At 38.1% G+C, this 25208-nt stretch overlaps 1 protein-coding gene across 7 annotated transcripts in view; it reads left to right on the top strand.

Annotated features, from left to right (window-relative positions):
- The window catches only part of KNTC1 (kinetochore associated 1), a 61598-nt gene that overhangs the window by 20136 nt on the left and 16254 nt on the right, over window positions 1-25208 (top strand). For all 7 annotated transcript variants that reach the window (XM_060310328.1, XM_060310329.1, XM_060310330.1 and 4 more), the window contains 25 exons: window positions 98-196; window positions 817-920; window positions 1074-1173; window positions 1622-1756; window positions 2288-2407; window positions 4240-4312; window positions 4927-4994; window positions 7582-7862; window positions 9067-9239; window positions 9684-9781; window positions 10350-10488; window positions 10963-11019; window positions 11525-11688; window positions 13096-13200; window positions 13615-13743; window positions 14373-14489; window positions 15305-15414; window positions 17697-17904; window positions 19666-19755; window positions 20790-20961; window positions 21048-21106; window positions 21242-21458; window positions 22461-22534; window positions 23564-23774; window positions 23886-23995. In XM_060310328.1, coding sequence (XP_060166311.1) covers window positions 98-196; window positions 817-920; window positions 1074-1173; window positions 1622-1756; window positions 2288-2407; window positions 4240-4312; window positions 4927-4994; window positions 7582-7862; window positions 9067-9239; window positions 9684-9781; window positions 10350-10488; window positions 10963-11019; window positions 11525-11688; window positions 13096-13200; window positions 13615-13743; window positions 14373-14489; window positions 15305-15414; window positions 17697-17904; window positions 19666-19755; window positions 20790-20961; window positions 21048-21106; window positions 21242-21458; window positions 22461-22534; window positions 23564-23774; window positions 23886-23995 — 3213 coding nt within the window. The remainder of the gene's footprint in view (window positions 1-97; window positions 197-816; window positions 921-1073; window positions 1174-1621; window positions 1757-2287; window positions 2408-4239; window positions 4313-4926; window positions 4995-7581; window positions 7863-9066; window positions 9240-9683; window positions 9782-10349; window positions 10489-10962; window positions 11020-11524; window positions 11689-13095; window positions 13201-13614; window positions 13744-14372; window positions 14490-15304; window positions 15415-17696; window positions 17905-19665; window positions 19756-20789; window positions 20962-21047; window positions 21107-21241; window positions 21459-22460; window positions 22535-23563; window positions 23775-23885; window positions 23996-25208) is intronic.

A 25208-nucleotide genomic window follows, 5' to 3' on the forward strand; every position in this document is an offset into this window, starting at 1 on the left:
TACGCATCCATAAAAGCTATTTATCTATGTTTATATATGTGTGTGGGGATGTTTTAGTGAGAGTCTTAAATTTAAAAAAATATTTATCCCATTTTAGGATTTATTGAAGAGATGTAGCTCAAAGTTCACCTCACTCTTTGATACAGCATGGGAAGCAAAAGCTATAGCAGTAATAGGATGTTTATCTGACACAGATGTAAGTAAATAGTGATCATATAGATTTTCCTTTTGAGCATTGCATCCTTTCTTGAAACTTTTCTTCTGGTCACAAAAGCAATATATATTTGTTAGGGAGAATTTGTGTAATAGGAAAAAGAATAAAAAGGAAATAAAAACCACTCAATCCTTTTTTCTTGTGAAAATAAAAAGTCTTCTCATTCCCACCCCCAGAAAAACCCACATGGACAGTTGGATGCATATATTTTCAGGCATTTCTATGGTCTTACAAACATAGAGACATTTTAAAATATGTTTATCATATGCCTTTATTTTGACTTCACACTGTTATTAGTCACCATTGTAAAATGTGAGTAAAACCATGGAGAATATTTTTAAACACAGAGTCTATAGAAAGTTAATAGAGCTATATGATTTAACTTTCAGCAGAGAAAATACTCTTCTGAATTTTTCTAAATAATAAAATTGCCCTTTATGTGTGAATATTGGAAGACATATGCTTTTGCAGTCAGAAGATGAAATGTTCTCAAGCTTCTATCCAATAGATGCAAGATCCCTGCTGTAGATCAGGCTGTGTCATTAATTTGCATGAAAAGTAAATCCGAGGGCTCTTCACTGTCAGTGTGTGTGTCTTTATAGCTCATATTTGATGCTGTGCTCAAGATAATGTATGCAGCAGTGGTGCCCTGGAGTGCAGCTGTGGAGCAGCTGGTGAAACAGCACTTGGAGATGGACCATCCCAAGTAAGATTACAGTGTACCGAACAGCTTTTTTGCTGTTAGATAGACTTCATGTTTTGAGTTGAAATTCATATATGTTTTTCTATCCTTTACTGTGTCCCTTAGTATTTCATAAAAAAAGACAGTCTATGTTAATATCAATAAATTTACTTTTAGAGTCAAGTTATTACAGGAAAGTTACAAACTAATGGAGATGAAGAAACTTTTACGAGGCTATGGAATAAGGGAGGTGAATCTCTTAAGCAAGGAAATAATGGTAAGTACAATAATTGAATCTTTTAACGCCTTTGCTCCACTTCCAGAGCAACATGGGAAATTTAACCAGATTTTATATTCTTTAAGATTAATAGAGCTAGGTTCTTCACCGCTTCCCTTTTGTTAGATAGAATGTTAAGAGAGTGTTTGGTTGGTTGTTAGAGTAGTAAAGACAACAGACAGTAAATTAAGAAGCTGAAGGAATATATTATACCATCATGTTGTACACCTTAAATATATGTAATTTTTATTTGTCAATTAAACCTCAGTAAAGCTAAGGGGAAAAAAAGAAGGGTGAAAGGACTGTCATTAAATTCAGAATGCAAATCATGTTTTAATTTTTCATACAGTTTAGAGTTTGCTGCATTGTTTTAATTATATGAACAAATGATTTCTGGGCTCTCTGTGAGATTTCATAACAAAGAAATGTGTATTGTCTCTTATTTCAGAGGGTGGTAAGATACATTCTCAAACAAGATGTCCCATCTTCTTTAGAAGATGCTTTAAAGGTGGCCGAAGCATATATGTTGCCTAAAGACGAAATCTACAGTCTAAGGATTATTGACCTGATTGATAGAGAAAAGGTGTGGAAGTTTTATATCGTACTTTTATATGGTTGGTTTGTTTTGAGTTTTTAAAGATTTAACTATCAAATTATCCAAACAGACAAGCACAAAATAAAGTTATACCAACATTAGACGTTAGATTGGCCTATATGTATAGTTTTGTTTTAAGTATTTTGTGAATACCTAATGAACTTTCTTAGTCTTTGGTAGTTAACAAAACTCAGACTCATGTTTTACATATGTGTAGGACCCTTTGTTTCCAGAATAGGAGGTGGGTTTTATTTTTGTGTTTTTAAGTGTCTTTATTTTTATATAATTCTAAAACTACAGGCGTACCTAAGAATTACAAAATACAAAGGGGAGTGTTTTAATTTACTTTTTCTGTTTGCTGTCATCCAAAACAGAATTTTCAGATTTTTAAACCATGGAACCATAATGTCTTTTTCAAAATGATGTCTTTTCATCTTTAAATAGAAAAGTAAGAGGTAAAGCCAAATCATCCTTTGCAGGTAGCAGCTGTTTTTTCTTCCTTTCAAACTCTGTTTACAGGGTGAAGACTGTATCCTTCTGTTGAGGTCTTTGCCTCCTGCTGAAGCTCAGAAAACTGCAGGAAGAGTAATCATATGGGCACGGCTGGCATTACAGGAAGAACCAGATAATTCTAATGAGGTGAGATTTTCACTAAATAAAATGCAGATAAATCCAATTTTTATGGATATTTATCAACAGGATAGAAAAGACAGACTTACAAATATGAGTATTTGCTCTTCTCACTGCTAGAACGGCCTAATTTTTTTTTTATTTTTTTTATTTTTCGGTACATGAGCCTCTCACTGTTGTGGCCTCTCCCGTTGCGGAGCACAGGCTCCGAACGCGCAGGCTCAGCAGCCATGGCTCACGGGCCCAGCCGCTCCGCGGCATGTGGGATCTTCCCAAACCGCGCACGAACCCGTGTCCCCTGCATCTGCAGGCGGACTCTCAACCACTGCGCCGCCAGGGAAGCCCATAGAATGGCCTAATATTAAAATTCCCATTTACTATATAGAAAATTTACCATATAGAAAAACAAACAAATACAGCTGCTTTGGAGCAGTGGCTTTGAGCCCACACTGAATAATCTAGGATCTGCAGATCAAAAGGATTAACTGAAGTATCTGTTATACATAAAGAATTTTCTGTAATGCCTTGAAGTATAAACAGTGTTTTGCATTGTATGGGACATAGTCATTACTCTCGAGTAATGTCAGCCACAGAACCAAAGTAAATCTAATCTGAGAACAGAACGTTGAAACTTAGAAACGGTTTCCAGAGAGCCAATTCACGGTAGAGAGATAAGGGACCGAAAACCTAGTTTATCCAGGGTAGTTGAGTTTTTTAAACCTTTGAAGATACTTACCTCCCAGCCTCTCTCAGTGGTGCACTTCAATCATTTTTTACCTTTAGGGAAATGATTTTTTTTTTAACACCTAAAATTTATTATCCTCTTATTGTCCACTAGGCATTAGGTTAAATACTTCACATAGATTGTCCATTGCTTCCTCACAATAAAACTGTGAACAAAATTGTGAAGGAGACCCTATTGTTAGCTCCTTTTGATTGAGTTTAGAAACTAAAATTTTAAAATTAGTGGCTTTCCCAAGGGTATTTGGAAAGTGGCAGAGTCTCATTTCAAACTGTCTGTGTTCTCAACCACCAGCTTCAACTGCAGCCCGTAGTCAAAATGTTTGAGTACTTTGTACGGACCCGGCCCTTGCTAAGCATTTTACACATACCATGTCTTTCAATTAAAACTTTTCCCTCTTTGGTTTTTCTTATCTTTAAAAAAAAAAAAAAGTTTTTTTTTTTAGTCTTAAGGATGATTCTTTCTTAGACTTCTGATTTCTATACTAAACAAGTTCAGTTCTCTTTAACTTTTCCAGAGATCCTTTCCAGATTTTTTCTCAAATAATAAGTAAAAGCTGTTAAAAAAAAACCCAAATGCCTGTTAATTATAGTGTATCTGGGGCTTCCCTGGTGGCGCAGTGGTTGGGAGTTCGCCTGCCGATGCAGGGGACACGGGTTCGTGCCCCGGTCCGGGAAGATCCCACATGCTGCGGAGCGGCTGGGTCCGTGAGCCATGGCCGCTGAGCCTGCCCGTCCGGAGCCTGTGCTCCATGACGGGAGAGGCCACAACAGTGAGAGGCCCGCGTACCACAAAAAAAAAAAAAAAAAAGATAATTATAGTGTATCTGAAAGGTGATTTGGGAGATTTCATATTCTATAGTATTTCTAAATCATATATCCAAGAGTCCATATGGGTATTTTTCATGTTTAGCTTATATATTATTCAATTATGATCCATTCTTTGGCTGCCCAACTCCCTGTAACACAGACCTCTCAACTCTTAAGCCATATCTATTGTTTATTCTGATTCTGTGCTTTTTATTTATTTGTCTATATATGCACTACATATACAATGGCAAATACAAGAAAGGGATTTCATTTTGCATTTTTCTTTTTAGGACAAGGCCTGGAGACTGTCTGTAGCGAAGACATCAGTAGACATTCTTAAATTACTGTGTGACATTCAGAAAGGTAGTTTCCATCTCTGTTCGCTCCTCTTGGTTTAGTTCTAAAGCTGATCCTTTTCAGAAGAGGGCATCAGTGACATCTCCCATCCTGACCCACAGTTTTCCTGCCTCTGATTGTCTTTTTTGATCTCACACACTTTACTTCATGAAAAGGCTTTCTTGCCTTATTCTTTTGATTAGTAGTGTAAGAGCAGAAGCATGTAAGATCAACTCATCATTTGTGCATATGCTTCAGTGACTGTTTAACGCTGGACTAGATTTCTTTGGTGCCTTGCACTTTTTACTCACATTGCTCACTTACCACTTGGTTATGATTGGGAAAAAACCCATTTAACCTTGAATTTAAAACAATTAACAAAGTAATTCTCTTGGGGAAAAAAAAATCTGGAATTTATTTCAAAAAAATTGCCATTTGTTTTGTAATCAACAAACTTCTCTTTTCTACCTTCAGAAAGAATAATTAGATTTCCTTTTGTACTTAAATTGTCTTCTATCAGAATCTGAAAAGAACTACTGAAGACTTGGGAAAAACAAAGCGAATTAAAATTTTAGCTTTTAAAAATTCTGATAATATCAGAATTTGGATGTATGCTATAACTTTTAAAAATTTAATTACAGACAATCTGCAGAAGAAGGATGAATGGGAAGAAACCTTGAAACAATTTAAAACTGTTGCTAGCTTACAGGTAAAGATGTTAAGCCATGTTGAACATTATTACTTGACTCATCAGTGCATTTGACATAGATCAGTTCCTCCTTCTTAAAACCTTCTGTACTAGCCTTCAGAGACTTCAGATATACTGATTTTTCCTCTTTCTGTCTCTCTTTTTTAAAGCAGCTTTAATGTAATATAATTCACATACCATACATTTAATCTATTTGAAGTGTATAATTCAATGGTTTTGGGTGTATTACATTATTGATTGTTTAAATCGTGGTAAAGTACATACATTGTAAAATTTGCCATTTTAACCATTTTTCTATTTACAATTCAGCGGTATTGACTCCATTCACAGTGCAGTACAACCATCACCATCACCAGTATCTACTTTTCATTCCTTCAGGCAGAAACTTTGCACCTGTTAAGCAATAACTCCCCATTCCTCTCTCCCCGCAGCCACTCGTAACCTCTAATCTACTTTTTATCTCTGAATTTTCCTATTTCATAAATTTCATATAAAGTGGAATCATAAAAACATTTGTCCTTTTGTGTCTAGCTTTTTTTACTTAGTATAATGTTCATCCATGTTGTAGGATGTATAGAACTTCCTTCCTGTCTCTGGCTGAATAATATTCCACTGTATGGCTCTACCACATTTTTGTTTATTTATCTCTTGATGGACACTTGGGTTGTTTCCACTTTGGGGCTACTGTGAATAATGCTGCATTGAACATGGATGTACAAATATCCGTTAACTTCCTGCTTTCAATTCCTTTGGGTATATACCCAGGAGAGGAATTGCTGAGTCATATGGTAATTCTATGTTTAACTTTTTAAGGAACTGTTCTCTGTTTTTTAATTGTATTCTAGTTTATGCCTTTTTAAAAAACCATTTTGGTTTACGGTATCTTTATAGATTATTTATTTAACTCTGGTGGCCCGGAATGATGGCTAACAGCTGTCATTTACTCAGTACTTACTATGTACTAGACATGGGGCTTTGCATGTGTTATTTGTCACAGTAGATCCCCAGGGAGGGTACTGTTATAATTCTCCTTTACAGATGAGGAAACTGAGGCACCACAGTGTCTCAAAATATTGCAAAAGACAGCAAATTGTCTATAGAAACTGGCCCAAAAGATTACTGTCTACTTCATAATGTCTTAATTTTTTTTTCTATATAGTTTCATTCTAGGCAGTTCACTTTTTCTTGAAAATTAATTTCTGTTAACTTTGAACTGATTGTCTTCAGATTTGAAATTTGAAATTAATTATTTTATTTTGGCTCTAGGGCCTTCCTAACGTGAAAAGATTTTATAAATAGAAGGGCTGTCAAGGGCTAACTGATAAGTTTCATCAAATAGGATATTGGGTAGATGTGAGGATCTCTTTGTGAAAACTTGAAATTAACACACCGGCAGATTTAACTCGCAACTGTATTATCTCAAAGTGTGTAAAGAAGAAATAATTTATCACAGTTTATTGTACTGCTGTTTCTCAAAGTATGGCCCATGGACTCCCAAGGGTCTCTTGAGACCCTTTCAGGGAGTCCATGAGATTAAAACTCTATTTATAGCAAAAATAAGAAATTGTTCTTTCCATCCATATTCTCGCATGAGCGTATACTGGGTTTTCAGAGGCTTCATGATGTGGTAATATCATTGCTCTAAAGGCTGATGGTATGTGCACTTTTATATGCTCTTGTATTTTAAACTTTTCTGTTTAATTTCTGATATGGTAAATATTGATAGATATCTCCTTTAAAAGTTTTTTGGTGTCCTCTATAATTTTTAAGAGTGTAAAGAGGTGCTACAACCCAAAAGTTTGTGATCTTCTGTGTTAAACAATAGATGTCTTTGTGTGAAGCACCCAGGAGTCAGCATAAGTTAACTTCTCCGCGGTCTTCTTAAATTTGAAAATTTCAGGTACTTTAAAGCAATGGTTTAGATCTAAGCAAAGTCATGTTTAGTTATGGTGCTACCATTTATGGAACAATCCTTGTGCCAGGTCTAGTGGGAGAGGCCAGGGATGCTGCTAAACATCCTCCTGTGCAAAGGCAGCCCCTGCGGCACAGAATCATCTGGCAGATTGAGAAACCCTGTTCTGAAGTGTGGCGTCAAAGAAGAAGGTCTCACTCACTCCCACTACCTCTTGGTGTCCTTCACTGGGCTTCAGCAGGATCCTTTTATTGGGTTGGAAAAATTAATTCTAGGTCTGGTGTTAGCAGCTAACCAGAAGTTATTACAGAAAAGAGCAAAACTAGCTTCTTCAAGCCACCAGGGTAGAATCGCACAAACCTAATACTTAATCCCTCCCTCCTTCTGTTCAGGGTTAGGGTTAGGGTTAGGGTTAGGATTAGGGCAGAATTACCACAACAGAATTACCAGACCCAAAGACGTCAGCAGTGCCAAAGTTGAGAAAGCCCTGGGTTAAGTGATATTTTCCCCTTTTCCAACCTTTATATAATAAGTTACTTTTGAAATATAGAGTCTTAAATTCTTGATTTACAAGGGAGAGAGAGAGGTAAAATAGAGTTTCGAAACACTCCAGTGGTTTTCAACCGCAGATGACCTGGACAGACGTGGAGCTTTGTCTTGCTTGCCTTGCCACAGGAGAACTTCGAGGTCTTTCTTTCATTTGAAGATTACAGCAGTAGTTCCCTGGTAGCAGAGCTCCGGGAACAGCACATTAAAGCTCAGCAAGTCGCACAGGCTAAACACAAACCCTGGAGGCCAGCAGAGCCTGCGGCTGCCGAGGAGGACAGGCTGAGCGCCGAGTCCAAGCTGCACCGACAGGTGCTGGCCCTGCAGGTGTCCCGGCAAGAGCTGGAGGCCAAGATGATTTTGAGGGCCTTGAACGACTGGAACGTGGAAGGGGCACTGAGAAAATGCAGGTGAGTTCTGGGTCCCCAAATCACGCAGCTCATCAGAAAGGAATCCTCGTTTCATTTACTTCTTCTTTTTTTTTTTTTTTTTTTTTGCTGTACGCGGGCCTCTCACTGTTGTGGCCTCTCCCATTGCGGAGCACAGGCTCCGGACATGCAGGCTCAGCAGCCATGGCTCACGGGCCCAGCTGCTCCGCGGCATGTGGGATCTTCCCGGACCGGGACACGAACCCGTGTCCCCTGCATCGGCAGGCAGACTCTCAACCACTGTGCCACCAGGGAAGCCCTTCATTTACTTCTTCGGTGACAAGGATAGGGATGGTGACCCTTTCACTTCCACAGATGTGATTCTTGGTTTCTTGCCCTGAGAGCCTGTTTTGGATGCCTGGGTCAGAAAGTGGTGGCGTAGGGACTTGTGGTTAAGAATCTGCCTGCCAACGCAGGGGACACAGGTTCAAGCCCTGGTCCGGGAGGATCCCACATGCCATGGAGTGACTAAGCCCGTGCGCCACGACTACTGAGCCTGTGCTCTAGAGCCCACGTGCCACAACTACTGAAGCCTGCGCACCTAGAGCCCGTGCTTGACAACAAGAGAAGCCACCGTGATGAGAAGCTCATGCACCGCAACAAAGAGTAGCCCCCACACGCTGCAACTAGAGAAAGCCTGCGCGCAGCAACGAAGACCCAACACAGCCAAAAATAAATAAATAAAATAAATAAATTTATTTAAAGAAAGAAAGTGATGGCATACAAGAGGTGTGACTAACTGTGTGTAGTTAGGTAACCAAACCATTGAGTTTCGATCACCTTGCAGTGCAACAGTTAGTGGTATCCCAAGCAAGTTGAAAAACGAAGCACACTGAAAACATTTAAAGGCATTGTAAATGTTGTTAGTGGTTATATATATATACTTTTTTTTTTTTTTTTTTTTTTTGCGGTACGCGGGCCTCTCACTATTGTGGCCTCTCCTGTTGCGGAGCACAGGCTCCGGACGTGCAGGCTCAGCGGCCATGGCTCACCGGCCCAGCCACTCCGTGGCATGTGGGATCTTCCTGAACCGGGGTACGAACCCGTGTCCCCTGCATCGACAGGTGGGCTCTCAACTACTGCGCCACCAGGGAAGCCCCAGTGGTTATATATTAATCCAAGAAAGGCAAATCCATCTGCTTTCCATATGAGTGCTCTAACTTCCGACACTTCCTTTCTTCCAAAGAGACTTGTTTAAGTATCACTGCAACACCAACACTGGAAAATTGCTGTTCCTGACGTGTCAGAAGCTTTGTCAGATGTTGGCTAATGGCTTTCCAATGGCAATCCCTGAGGGACTAAATCTTCCTTCTGAGATACATGATCTAGCATGCCAGGCTGCCACCATCTGCAGTCCAGGTGACAAGATTTATAATCTACGTGGTTTTATATTCTCTGCTTCATTTCGTACTTGTCCAATGCTGTCTCCTTACAGTTGGACACTGAGGTAGAGAAGCGATCATTATCCCTCTTTCACAAAGGGGACATTATATTTGAATCTCTATGGGGGTTACTATTTTAAAGTATTTCCAAAATTAACAATGTCATTTCTGACTATTGACAATATTCGCTTTCAGAAGATTGTGAAATTCCTTGCCTCCCCATATCTGATCTTACTTTCCAGTAAAGCTTAAAAAGAATGTTGACCTGTATTATTTAGGGTAGTCAAAGCTATGTGGAAACCTTTCTCTCTGCTTTGTGGCCTACCTTAGAATTTTGAATGGTAATTATTTAAAGGTTGTTTATGTTGTTCTAAACACATGAAATACTAGTTTAATGATTTTTTTCTCCATTTTCTTTCAGATTTTTTGCTAGATGCCTTAGAACTCTGTAAATATACTTTAATGGCAGTAGAGCTTTCCAGACAGTGCCAAATGGATGACTGCGGAATTCTCATGAAAGTAAATTGCTTTGAATTTCTTTTCCTTAAACAAAACCCCTACCCAATCCATTACACACCACTTTTAAATCACTTGCATAGTTTATAAAAATACTGAATCTACCTCTCATATTTTCTTACTCTAGACCAGAGAACTACTTAAGGGCATGAGACCACTTCTCTTTTCTAGTAATATTTATTGGCTTTTATTTGCACTATCTTTTGAAACATTGGGCCTCAAACAAGGCATCTCTGGACATTGTCCAGAGTAACAGTTTGGTTTTTTTTTTTTTGTTTTTTGGCCATGTGGCTTGCAGGATCTTCCCCTGCCAGGGATCAAACCTGGCCCCCGCAGTGAAAGTGCCAAATCCTAACCAGTGGACCACCGGGGAGTTCCCTGAGTAACAATTTAACTTAAAGCAGCATTATTTTAAGCCATAGACCAGAAGAAACAGACTACATGGTTGTATTTGACCATCAACATTGTGTTTGGCTCTGATAGATCTGATTCTGGATTCTGCTTGGTGAAGAAGGAATCTGTGTCCTGGAGTGTCCTTATCTGTGTCTTTTCTGTATGACTTGATATTTAGACTTCCTTTGGAACTCATAAAGATCCATATGAGGAGTGGTCTTACTGTGACTTCTTCAGTGAAGATGGGATAGTTCTCGAGTCCCAGATGGTGCTCCCTGTCATCTATGAATTGATTTCATCACTTGTGCCTCTGTCTGGTAAATCTCATTTGTGTCATCTTTTTTCTGTGTACTTCTGCTTCATGCAAGTTTAAATGGTAGAGGTTTGGAACTGAAACTACACATAGTAACGTGGATGAATCTTGTAGGCATAATGCTGAACAAATGAAGTGAGGAACAAAAGAATGTGTATTGTATGATTTCATTTATGTAAAGTACAAGGACGGGCTATAAGGAGGCCATGCTATTGGAAATCAAGGTAGTGTTTACCCTTGGGGTGTAGACTGGAAGCGGGCAAGGGGACGGTTTCTGGATGCTAGTAGTGTTCTGCGTCTTGGTCTGGATGTACACTTATCTGTACATCCAGACCTGTAAAGGTTTTGTTTTTTTTTAAGTGACAGGTTGCTTTAGAACATTATTTGATACGAGCACAATATTAAAGTATCTCTGGGACTATGTGCTCTAAAAGAGAGTTATTTTACTTATTGTTATTGACTTTATTCTCTTTTGTAGAAAGCAAGAGATATCCCTTCGATTCTACAAGTTTACCATACTGCTCCATCAGTGAAGGTATTTGACATCAGAAACGTATAACCATTGAATTACGATTTTGTAAATAGGCCAACATAGAAATTCCTTGAAATCCTGAATATGAATCTGATGTAATGTCCTTAATATAGTTTCTTAATTATTACTGTTACATTGTTACTCTTCCAAACTGTCAGGAAAATGGGTCATTTGGCTTATAGTGTTAACTTTTATGAATCTGTTCATAAATTTGGTCTTCCAAGTAGAGAAATGGTTTTCTTCAGCTAATGATTTAAGCATCTCAAAATAGGCAAGTTACAATCAAAGTACCTCAGTATCCACGTACCTAGCTGTTTTCTGGTTTAGATCAAGCCTCATGTTAACTCTTTTATTTACTAACTTTGAGAATAAATTCTATGACCATTACCTGCATTGAAGAAGTAGACCGTCCCTGAAAACAATTTCCAAATATGGTATTTCTTTGTTTAAAAAAAATCTAAATATTAAAATACTTGTACTCGAGTAAAATACTTTTATCATTTCACAGGAGACAGCCTTATGTTACCTATTATCAATTCCATCTCTGCCTTGCTTCAGAACCTTCAGGAATCTAGCCAATGGGAGCTGGCCCTAAAATTTGTAGTTGGTTCATTTGGTACCTGTCTTCAGCACTCTGTGTCAAACTTCATGAATGCCAGTTTGAGTGACAAGGTACAGTTTCGAGAACAACTACTTTCACTTTGCGCAAATACAGATACAAAAGCACTGCCAGGGCTTCCCTGGCGGTGCAGTGATTGAGAGTCCGCCTGCCGATGCAGGGGACACGGGTTCGTGCCCTGGTCTGGGAAGATCCCACATGCCACAGAGCGGCTGGGCCTGTGAGCCATGGCCGCTGAGCCTGCGCGTCCGGAGCCTGTGCTCCGCAACGGAAGAGGCCACAGCAGTGAGAGGCCCACGTACCGCAAAAAAAAAAAAAAGCACTGCCAAACAAAGGAATTTGGAACCCACATTTTCCTATTTGGCTTTGTTGTAAGGAAATTGGTAATTTGTCAGATTTAGGAAACGTCTGTTGAACATCTACAAAGTCAGGTATAGTTCAAGGTGCTTGCACACATTTTCTTTTTTTAAAAAAATTATTTTTTTATTTTATTTTATTTTATTGTATTTCTTTATTTTTGGCTGCATTGGGTCTTCGTTGCTGTGTGTGGGCTTTCTCTGGTTGCGGTGACAGGGGGCTACTCTTTGTTGCGGTGCGTGGGCTTCTCATTGTGGTGGCTTCTCTTGTTGTGGAACATAGGCTCTGGGTGTGCGGTCTTCAGTAGTTGTGGCACGCGGGCTCAGTAGTTGTGGCACGCGAGCTCTAGAGTGCAGGCTCAGCGGCCATGGCTCACGGGCTTAGTTGCTCCGTGGCATGTGGGATCTTTCCGGACCAGGGCTCGAACCTGTGTCCCCTGCATTGGCAGGCGGATTCTTAACCACTGTGCCACCAGGGAAGCCCTTGCACACATTTTCATACCTAATCTTTACGACAAACCTGAGAGACTCCACTTTGCAAAGGAAGAAACTCAGATTCAGGGAGGTAAAGTAAATAATCTGAGGCTTTTGGTTGCAGTGTTAAGTCCTCTTACTCCAAACCCAGTGACCACATTGGTTCAATCTGCTATCGATCTGCTATTTGTTTTACTGTGGCCCAAATTATAATTATTACCCGACGGCGTCATTAAAAAGATTCTAGAAGACAAACTATCTGTTGATAACTTGCTGATGAAGCTGGTCTTGTATTCATTACTACTACTCTATTCATATTTACTAAATGCCAATATTTTTAAAAATCAGCTTTATTGAAGTATAGCTTTCAAAATTAAAATGCACGTATTTTAACCAATGTATTCACCTTGTCACCAACACCATAATCAAGGTACAGGGTATTTTATAAGGTTCCTTTTTGCCCTTTCCCAGTCAATTCCCCTGCAAGCCCCAGCTTTCTGTCATTATAGATTAAATGACAATACTTTTTGCATATAATGATGAATTTTCAAAGTTCCTTAATATTTAAGAAAAGTTTTCAAAACTATGCACAGACGTGGACCTGAGAATTCTTTTGTTCTTTTCTAAAAGTTGTGTGGAGAGGCCACATTAGTTAAATCCAAGCATGTTGTTATGGAATTGAAAGAGAAAGCCATTATGTTTATCAGGGGAAACGCCGCAACACTTTTGTACAAAGTGAGTATTAGTTCGTGGTAAGCCCTTCTCTCTCTCTCTCTCCGTCTCTCTCTCTCTCTCTCTCTCTCTCTCTGTCTCTCCCTCCCCCCTCTCTCCTGCTTCTGATTTTTCAGTAAGGATAAGAGTGAGGAGGGGGAGGGGATGTTGGGGACTTGAAAAGAAGTAATACAGAGAAGGTAAGGGTTCTGTGTCATATAGAACTTGTTAGAGTTTCTTTCCTTAAATTTATAATAGTGATAAAAGACATTAAAACTAAGCAAACAAGTTGGAACTATTTTACTATAAATAACTTTTCATGAAATGCTTGTTCTTTCGTAGGACCTAAAACTAAATTTAGTGACAAATCAGCCTTTAGAGACTGAATTCTGTTTTGACTGTGAGGAATTTGCTTCTCTGGATGCTTTCTTCCCACAGGTATTTAATTGTCGCCTGGTGGACCTCAACTTGGCATTGGGGTACTGCACTCTCTTACCACAAAAAGAAGTCTTTGAAAATATATGGAAGCTCATAGATAAAGCATGGCAGAATTACGACAAAATATTGGTATGACCTAAGGAAGCACACCTTCAGTTCTTGAAATATTGAAGATTTAGGGGAAGAAGTAAAATTGGCTTTGCCACCAGATCTTAAAGATTTAGCAAAAGAAACGTCAAGCTAACACACATGGTTTCTACCAGCTTTTCCTTAACTGGCAACACACCAGGGAATGTATATGCAGGTCCTAAGCATTGCTCAACCCAGAGGATTACATTTTTTATTTCTTAAATCTGTATTCAGCCAGAGAACCTCACTGCTTATGCTTACTCTAGTGTACTGGAAATCTTAGACCCATGAGCCAGTTCTTCTTTGTAGGACAAGTTTAACGGATGCAAAACTTGTCTTTGATATTGTTTGTTTCAAAATTTGCCCTTTGTGGGCATTTTACGTGCAGGATAGCTCAAATTTGACCTTTTCTTATGAAAGAAATCCAGACTAAATTTATGGCATCACACTAAAGGCCGAATTACCTAAGTATTATATTAATACAAGTAATGACGGTGTATGAAGCAACATGTAACATTCCAGCTGTTATCATAAAGGAAGGTTATGGTTTTTATTGTTGGGTTTCGTATAAAGGGTATTAGAACATTTTCTATTTGCAATTCAATTTTAATTCTATTTTAATTTTTTAGGCAATATCTCTGGTGGGCTCTCAGCTGGCCAGTCTCTATCAGGAAATAGAAATGGAGCTTAAGTTCTGTGAACTCAGTACTGATTCCCGGTGGGGCATTCGTCTTAGTAAACTTGGTGTGAGTATTCTTCAAGTGCCATGAAGTTTCATCTATTTCCAGTTGGAAAATTTAAAACAAAGAACTCATTATCCTTTACTTTTGGAGAGGCTATATATAAACTGACTTATAAGTTTTAGTTAGTTATTACACGCATTGGTGCTTTCAAAGAAATAAGGACCTTTTGCCTCATTTTCTTTTTGCTATATTTTTAAAGAAATTAGAAGAGGCTTGACATTTCATCTGCTTAGCCTTCTCATTATAGGAATGTATCTAGTACTAATTAACATTTAAGGTATTCCAGGCCTACCCTTTAGCCTCATACTTTTTTGTGTGCTATTTGTTTAAAGATAATATTAAAATGTATATACATTGTACTAAGCTTCAGCAACTCCTACCAGGGAGAAGTAAGTGGCCCTTATTTTTCACTTTGCAAAAACAAACCAACAAAATCCTGTTTTCTTTACTATGAATGTAAAACATTTTATTTTATTTGCAAATAGTTGACATATCAGGAATGTAACCATTGTAGAAATGGTATATGTTTTGACGCCTCGTTCCTATGCAGTAATGGGACTGTTTGTTGCTAACTACCAAACTTTACTGAAGAGCCAGGGGTTAGTGTGACTAAGAGAGATTTTGGACCTCTAGCCAAATATACCTGAAATTTCAGAGTGATGGTCAAGTTGGGTAGTATGATAAAAATAAAAGTTGAAGAAGCTATAGAAAAATGCTTCTCTAAAAAAATGGATAGTAAAAGGGCAGGTCACAACAGTGCCCTTAGTCTGATACATTTCAGTTTAGCAGGGTTTTTGTTTTGCTCTTTTTATTTCTAGATTTCTTTCCAGCCAGTTTTTAGGCAACATTTTCTCACCAAGAAAGACCTCATTAAAGCTCTTGTGGAGAATATAGATATGGATACAAGCCTCATTCTGGAATATTGCAGGTAATTCTTTAAATTTCATTGGTATTTTTGCTGTTAGCTTAACAAACCGGTAATGCTAATGTGAGAACACAGTGATAACAGTGATTATTACATGTGGCCCATGACCTCTGATGTTTTCTTTTGCTCAACCTCAAACTGAATAAGTCCAAACCAGATTAAATTCTCTTATGATATCACCTTTTTTTTTTTTTTTTTTTTTTTTTTTTGGCGGTACATGGGCCTCTCACTGTTGTGGCCTCTCCCGTTGCGGAGCACAGGCTCCGGACACGCAAGCTCAGCGGCCCTGGCTCACGGGCCCAGCCGCTCCGCGGCATGTGGGATCCTCCCGGACCGGGGCACGAACCCGTGTCCCCTGCATTGGCAGGCGGACTCTCAACCACTGCTCCACCAGGGAAGCCCGATATCACCTTTTTAATTCACTCTTTGGTGTTTCCTCAACTTGCCTCATGATAAGCATCACGTGGGGCACTTGATTAAAAATACAGATTCCTGGGTCCCTCTATATTGGTTCTGACTCGGCAGGTCTGGGCTGAGGCCCAGGAAACTGGTCTTAGTAGAAGCTCCAGACGATTCACATGATAAGGGAACTTTGGGAATATTCTGAGCAAGTAAACTTCTAAATCAGATCAAGTTAGGGGCAAGTTGATCTTAAATTAAAAATTGGTGAAAAGTATGATTTAGGGAGAATTTTTTTTTAATAACTTTAAAAAACTGAGACCAAATGTTATTTATAGATACAGCTTACTGTGATGAGGAGGATCAAATGATTTATAATTTATATCTCAGTTGTTTTTGTCTGATAAATTTAGATATTAAATTTGCCGGCCCATTATTAGTTTCAAAGTGGTTTCCCACACATCATCACGTTTACTTTTTATTGTATATTATAACCAATTTATGTATGAGAAAACAAACCCATATTAGGTGCCCTGCTCAAGGTCAGATAATAAGTACTGCTCCTAAAATACCAAGGGTGCTGTAATCCTTATCCAGTTTGTGACAGATGGGTGGAATCTCAGTTCTCGATAATGAGGCTGCTTAGTGCATTTCCTCACCAGACAGGGATCTAGTTCTTTGTCCTTGTGGATGGTGGGGAGTAATGTCCCTGGCTGTCACCATCCTGAACCTGCAAGTCAGGGACCATAGGCTGCTCATAGCTCTAACTAGCTGTGACCTACCTGCACTCTGATATAACAAAACTATGCCATTCTTCAGTTTGGAGTGCTACAAATCCAGAATGAGGTACACACACTCCGTCTTCTTTATTAATTTGAACTCCTGGTAGATTTTTTCTGTTGTTTTATGGCGTGACCCCTTTTCTGAAATTGAAATAGCTCTAATTATGTCAGGCTCATTTCACAATCGTTGTGCTTACATATGGCATTGCTGATTTTTACTTGTGTGATAGTGACCGTCTTGCCTCAGGCAGTCCCACTGAATAAATTTAGGTGACCTTTACAATTTCAGGGAATGACTTTAAAATTATTGTATGTAAAGCTCTTCTTGAGATTTCAGTTATTCTGTATAACAGATTAAACTATCCCTATCTTATTAATAGGGCTTAGAAGGCATTTCAGTTGTCGATTTGTCTATACTAACCTGATTCTTAATTTTTAAATGTACTACTTTTTCCAATTCAGATGGAACATATTAAAATCAAAGTCCCACATAATTCCATCCATCAGGGATAATCACTGTTAAGAGTTTGGCCTATATTGTTCTTTTTTTTTTCCTTATGCATTTACTAACATGCATTTTTAAAAGTTTATGAAAAATAGAATTGTACATTATCTTATAGCATGTATCCTTCACTTAACAAAATAATGTCTTCTCAGATTAGGACATATAGCTCTTCCTCATATCCGTTGAATCCTATGGTATTCCTTTGGATAAGTTATTTAACCAGCCTCCTATTGATGAGTATTTGTTTCCAATTTTTAAATATTACAAGCAGTTGTTACAGGACATCCTATATGTGTATCTTTGCTACTTTTGTGAAGTGTATGAAAGTGGAATTTCTCTATTAAAGGACATAAATATATATTTTCAACTTTATTACAAATTTCCCTCCAAGATTGTGCCAGTTTATATGCCCACCAAGAATATCTGATATTTTTAAAAGCAAGAATTAACTTTGAAAACAAGTAGATGGTCTGGTTATGACACTTGACAATGGAAGGGTTAGGTTTCAGTGGTGGGAGCTCATACCTAAGTTTTCTGTGAGAAACTGTAGAAATGCATGCATTTTGGGACATTCATGTGTAATTGAATATTTATTTCAGCACATTTCAGTTGGACTCAGATGCAGCTCTTCAGCTGTTCATTGAAACACTCCTCCACAACACTAATGCCAGCCAGAGCCAGGGAGACACAAGCACGGAATCCACAAAGGAGCAGCGTTCCAAACTCCTGGCCAAAGCCATCGAAATGGTTCCTTTACTGACAAGCACAAAAGATTTGGTCATCAGTCTTAGTGGAATACTGCATAAGGTAGATGAATGGTGAAATGAATGCATTGGGTCATTTCACGCATCCCTCCTACCCTTAATTAATCAGATATCTATAGTAACAAATTGAAAATGTAAGTCCTATATTTTTTGTAAACTATTAATTTTCAAAAAATTTTAGATTTCTGTATTTTTATTATACTTTAATACAGCACGTTTCCTGTCTTTTTTTCCTCCAAAATAAAAATAGCCCTTTTCCCCAGATTTTTAAAAATAGCACACATTCTTTGAAAAAGATCAAACTAGAGAGAAAGGTATAAATCAAAAAGTGAAATTTCCCTACAACCCCACTCCCACAGATTAAAATGTTAATAATTTGGTAAATATCTTAGACTAAATATACTATCCCGTCACTCTCTTTTTTCATTTAACATATTGTCGTTACATGTCAGTGCATAGACGTCTCTCTCATTTTTGACAGATACATATTTATTATTCCACTATGTGGATGAAACATCCTGTATTTAACCAGGCCTTTATGAAAGGACATTTAAATTTTTTGTAAATTTCATTATTATAAGTTGTTAAAATGAATATCTTCATACACACATTTGCCCTCTTTGATTATTTTTTAGGAGATCTTCTGAGAATTGGAACTTTTAGGTCAAGGGGTAGTTTGATGGGGGAGTGAAGGTGGATAGAAGGGGAAATAAAATTATAAGACTAAAATTATAATACTTCAGTTTTATGTTTTGCTTGTAATTCAGCCAAAAATTATATAGACTTGCTCAAAATTTCTAGGTACTAAAGAGATCATCTTCCCACTTTGTTCGATGTTACTATTCACGTGAATTTAGTTGGCATTTAAAATTTTTTTTTAAAAGTAATGGTGTGTGGGCAGAAACAGAACAAAGAGAATATTTTCTTTCTTTTTATAAACATATATAGATGCCACCCAGCTATTTCTTGTATCTTAATATATGGTTATAGCTGGAATGAAATCCTTTGAAAAGGTTTTGCTTGGAGGCCCACACTTTTAGTTATGTCATTTCCAAGAAAAGGTCAAATTTCTCCTGTTCTAATTTTCCCATCATAAATGGAAGAAAGAATTTTAATTTAAAAACCTTATAAAATTATTCGGACTTCCCTGGTGGCGCAGTGGTTAAGAATCTGCCTGCCAATGCTGGAGACACAGATTCGAGCCCTGGTCTGGGAAGATCCTACATGCCGCAGAGCAGCTAAGCCCGTGCACCACTACTGAGTCTGTGCTCTAGAGCCCACGAGCCACAACTTCTGAGCCCACGTGCCACAACTACTGAAGCCTGCGCGCCTAGAGCCCATGCTCTGCAACAAGCGAAACCACCATGAGAAGCCCCCGCACCGCAACGAAGAGTAGCCCCTGCTCGCCACAACTAGAGAAAGCCCGTGCACAGCAACGAAGACCCAACACAGCCAAAAATAAATAAATAAATAAAATTTTTTAAAGTCTTATAAAATTTTAATATGTTTATCTTTCTAGGTTTTTAGTACCTTAAGAACATTTCTCTGTATTGAAATGACATTGCCTCATACAGGTTTCTTAAAAAACAGCTTTTGAGACATTCTAAAGATGTATGTTTATTCTAATAGTTAATTTTAGAGATGAGAAAATGTTAGTTCATTTTTTAAAGAATAATCTAACTTAATATTGTAGTGCACTGAGCTGTCATATTTGTAATCTCTGCTGATGAACATAACTGCATAAAACCATCAACGAGCCTGGCAACGTCTTCTCCAGTTTTGACATATTTTTGTTTTTATACAGTTGGATCCCTATGACTATGAAATGATTGAAGTCGTCCTGAAAGTCATAGAAAGAGCTGATGAAAAGATAACCAACATTAATATTAATCAGGTATAACAAATATAGATTTTAAAATTATGTTTTTATTTGGACCATTTAAAAAAATTACTGTTATCTAGTGTCTTTCTGGACTGTCCTCTGAGCTCCCTTTAAACTGTAGTTTTTACTCTATTTCCTTTTCTTTAAAAGGGATACAGAAGTAGAAAGAGTTTTTGTGCTCTCCATGTTTTATCTTAATCCAGTTTTTGCTCTACTGAGGCAATTTAAATCTGGCCAAGAGTACAAAGTCACAAAAAGACTGATTTAGAAGAATTAAGGCAAAAATATTTGTCATCTGGCAAAAAAAAAAAAAAAATCAAAGCATGTAAGACCCAGAGTCAAATTTAGCTTTCTATATTAGTAGGTAGGTCCTGGACTAAATTCTATTTTAGTACTCAGTAACTTCCTAGTGTTTTACAAATATGGTCATAGGAGCTTACATATATTTTTAAATTGGATTTTAAAAATTAAAAGAAAATGGGTTGATTCAAAAAGTTATATAAGCCCCAGGGACTTCCCTGGCGGTCCAGTGGTTAGGATGTGTCTCTTTCATTGCCGAGGGCCTGGGCTCAATCCCTGATCAGGGAATTAAGATTGCCCACATGCAAGTCGTGTGGCACGGCCAAAAAAAAAAAAAAAGTTGTACAAGCCCCCAGAATATAAGATGTAAACTTAAGAGGGAATATAGAGGATTAATTTTAGGTCTACTGCCTATGTATTTAAAGTGAAATCAAGTATTTTTGAGGTATATCTAAAACTATTTGAAGAGAGTAGAGAACTTCCAAACTCTGGTTTATAAAACATCCCACCAACAACAGGGTTCCGCCGGTTTCTCCTAGTATAATTTCTTTAATGATCACAAAAGTTATGGTTTAGAAGAATAGCATAATAGTTTTGAAGGTAAAACTACGAAAGGTTTTGATCATCTTTATGAATATGAGACTGTCCCAGGAATGGAACCCTATGATAGTATAGAATTAGATGATTTTAAAACACTTAATGATGGGTTTAACCTCACAGGAAAATACTTTTTTAATTTAATGTAGGCATTGAGTCTTCTGAAACATTTGAAGTCATACAGAAGAATTTCTCCTCCAGTGGACCTAGAATATCAGTATATGTTGGAGCACGTAATAACTTTGCCATCAGCTGCCCAAACTAGACTGCCTTTTCACCTAATATTCTTCGGCACAGCACAGAGCTTCTGGAAAATTCTCTGTATGTTCATTAACTTCTTATGAATTGTACCGAATAGCCAAAACCCTTTTCTTAGGTAAATCATACTATCTTTGTTTCCTTTCTAGCTACGGAACTCAGTGAAGAATCCTTCCCAACATTGCTCTTAATTTCTAAGTTAATGAAGGTAATGGGTTAAAACTCATAAAAGTCGTATCTTTATTCTGTAATTCATTCAGACCCTGTGTAGAATGATTTTATGCTGTTTTCAGCATTTAAAGGTGAGCACGTAAGTCAGCCTTAATTTTTCCTGTCTTTGAAGTTCTCTCTGGACACTCTGTACGTGTCTACGGCCAAACACGTTTTTGAAAAAAAACTGAAGCCTAAGCTCCTGCAGTTAACACAAGCTAAATCCTCGACACTGATTAACAAGGAGATAACTAAGATCACTCAAACCATCGAATCCTACTTGTTATCTATCGTTAACCCGGAGTGGGCTGTAGCCATTGCCATCAGTCTAGCCCAGGATGTCCCAGAAGGTATGGATTCTTCCTTTAATTGGGCTTAAAATGGTCGGCTGTGTTGTTTTTGGAACTTGTAAAAAAATGTACTCCTTTCTCATCTTTAAGGAGAAACAGTATGATAGCTTAGAAATGTATGTGCCCCCTCTCCTCACTTGCGGCACTGCTGTACATTAAAGAGGAACCAAGCAAGACACCATGCTGCTTGCCCAGGGCGCAGAGAAGAGACATAGGCATTGCTCAGCTTGAATATAGATTAATACTTCCTCATATCCAATCATACATACTTCCAGTAATGAATCCTTAGACATTGTTGCATGATCAAAAAAATACACAAACACAGGCACTTATTGCCATGTTTTTGGTTGTAACAAAAGTTGAAAATAACTGGGCTTCCCTGGTGGCACAGTGGTTGAGAGTCCTCCTGCCGATGCAGGGGACATGGGTTCGTGCCCCGGTCTGGGAAGATCCCACATGCCGCAGAGCGGCTGCGCCCGAGAGCCATGGCTGCTGAGCCTGCGCGTCCGGAGCCTGTGCTCCACAACGGGAGTGGCCACAGCAGTGAGAGGCCCGCGTATCGCAAAAAAAAAGAAAAAAAAAGAAAATAACTGATTTTTTTAAATGCTCATTTGTCAGGAACTGGTTAAAAAAATAGTGTATTCATAGAATGGAATTCTATGTAGTTGATTTGGAAATATATCCAAGATATATATTAAGTGAGAACAGCAAACTGTACTATATGTATGGTCTTATCCCATTTTAACGTGCTTGAGCACATGTGCGTGCATACACAAACATACACAGAAAACTTCTGGAGGAATGTAAGGATCTAGGGGATAGGAATAGAAACTGAAGGCCTCTGTGGACTTGCACTTCCTACTTTGTATCCTCTGGCCTGTTTAAATTGTTTTTTTACTATGAGTATGCTTCCTGTCATTGTTTTAAAAAACTGGCTAATTTGACTGAAATACATTGTCTTGAAAGGACTACGATTTGCTTATAAATCTTTTGTCTCTCTAGGTTCCTTCAAGATGTCCAGTTTGAAATTCTGCCTGTATTTAGCTGACAGGTGGCTTCAGAATATCCCATTTCAGGTGTGTCTGAACTGTAAGATTGAAGGCTCCTCTTTTTTTTTTTAAATGAAAGGGTAGCTGATTTACAATATTATATTAGTTTCAGGTGTACAACATAGTGATTCAAAATTTTTATAGATTATACTTCATTTATAGTTATTATAAAATATTGGCTATACTCCGTGTGCTGTAAAATATATCCTTGCAGCTTGTTTATTTTATACATAGTAGTTTGTACTTATTCCCCTACCCCTATATTGCCCCTCTCGCCTTCCCTCTCCCCACTGGTAACCACTAGTTTCTTCTCTGTGAGTCTGTTTTGTTATATGCATCTGTTTGTTTTATTTTTTAGATTCCACATGTAAGTGGTAACATACAGTGTTTGTCTTTCTCTGTCTGACTTATTTCACTAAGCATAATACATACCCTACAGGTCTATCCATGTTGTTGCAAATGGCAAAATTTCATTCTTTCTCATGACTGAGTAATATTCCGTTATATATATGTATATACCGTATCTTCTTTTTCCATTCATCTGTCAATGGACACTTAAGTTGCTTCCATATCTTGGCTACTGTAAGTAGTGCAGCTATGAACATTGGGGTACAGGCTCTGCTTTCTTTTTTTTTTTTTTTTTTTTTTTTTTTGCAGTACGCGGGCCTCTCACTATTGTGGCCTCTCCCGTTGAGGAGCGCAGGCAGCGGCCATGGCTCACGGGCCCAGCCGCTCCGTGGCATGTGGGATCTTCCCGGACTGGGGCACGAACCCACGTCCCCTGCATAGGCAGGCGAACTCTGAACCACTGCGCCACCAGGGAAGCCCTCTTTTTAATTTAAATTGTGCTCCCCTAGCATCCCTTCTCATCCTGCCCCGGTGATAGGTGTTTTCAAGGGTTGGATGCCTAAACTGGAAAAAGAAGATGAGGCTTGGTGTAGACACTTAAAGGTGTAACTAAGGCAGAGAGGGACCTTGACTGATAAAGCTGGATTCTTAGGCTCACTTGCGATTTAGAAAACAAGAGTTTCTTTTTGCTTGGAATTTTTTTAAAAGGATGAAACACGTGAAAAAGCTGAAGCTCTGTTGAAGAAGCTTCATATTCAGTACCGGCGATCAGGCACGGAAGCTGTGCTCATAGCCCACAAGCTGAACACTGCAGAGTATTTAAGAATGATCGGGAAACCAGCACATCTCATTGTCAGTCTGTACGAACATCCCAGCATAAATCAAAGAATTCAGAATTCATCTGGCAAAGATTATCCTGGTGAGGGCAAAACCCTTTTTATCTTTTTGTCCAAGGAGACCTATCCTTTTGATTCCCAGGTATCTTGCATTGAAAACCTGAGGTTTTCTTTCTTTGCCTTTAATATCTTAGATATTCACGCGGCTGCCAAAGAAATAGCTGAAGTCAATGAAATTAATTTGGAGAAAGTCTGGGACATGTTGTTGGAAAAATGGCTGTGCCCGTCTGCGAAACCTGGTGAAGTAAGTGCTTGTTCTGAGCATGTCTGTTGTTGAGTATGAGCTGATGGCTTCTTCTCAAAGGCTAATTATTTGTCTTGCAATGATACGACTTCTAATTAGGAGCACAGGATGTTAGAAGGAGCATTGGAGCATTTTAATGCCTTCTGTTGTCTGATGAGTTTCAATGGGGTTGTTTACGTTTTCTTTTCCTTTAAATGTTGTTTTGCTGCTATTCTACCTTTTTTTTTTAACTTGCCAATGTTTTTTTTATTGAAGTATAGTTGATACATTCTACCTTTTAATTGATGAATTAAATTAATTTCAGATGAATTTCAGATGAATTCTTGTATAAAAGAAGTGGCCTATTCTTAGACTCAGATTCATGTGATTATTTTATTTTTTTATTTTGAAATAATTTTAAAGGTACAGAAAAGTTGCAAGAATAGTATAAAAGAATTCCCTGTATACCCTTCACCCAGATCTATCAGTTTTTAACATTTTGCCACATCTGCTTCATCACTCTCCCTATAATATATTTACACATAACATTTTTCTGAACCATTTGAGAGTAAATTACATGTGTCATGCCCCTTTACCCCTTAAGAATTAAGTTTGTAGTTCTAAGAACAAGGATTTTCTCTTAACCACAGTATAATTATCAAAATCAGATAATTTAGTATTGATACAATTTTGATACAATATTGGTAAAATACATATATGTATTATGTATACCTGAATTTATGGTCCATGTTACAGTTTAACCAGTTGTGCCAATAATGTTCCTTACAGCAGTTTTCTCCTCTGGGACCAGAATCTAATCCAGGATTATGTGTTGCATTTATTTGTCATGTCTCTAATCTCTTTTACTCTAGAACAGCTCCATAACTTTTCTGTCTTTCATGACACTGACATTTTTGAACAGTTTAGGCCCGTTATTTTGCCCCTCAACTTGGGCTTGTCTGTGTCCTCATGGTAAGATTGGAGTTACGCATTTTGGATAGAGTATTACCTGAGTGATTGTGTGTCTTGCCCAGGGTCTGACATCTGGGGGCACACGATGTCTCTTTGCCCTAATAGGGATGTTAATTTAGCTAATTTGGTTATGCTGTTGTCCATTTCTGTACCACATAATTACTACGTTTCCTCTTATAATTATTAGGGGAGATGTTTTGAGACAGTGAAATATTCTGTTCTTCAGATTCCCCCCTGCACCACACATGTGCCTTGATTTAGA

Source organism: Globicephala melas, chromosome 13 (genome assembly GCF_963455315.2).
Source record: "Globicephala melas chromosome 13, mGloMel1.2, whole genome shotgun sequence".
NCBI classification, from domain to species: domain Eukaryota; kingdom Metazoa; phylum Chordata; class Mammalia; order Artiodactyla; family Delphinidae; genus Globicephala; species Globicephala melas.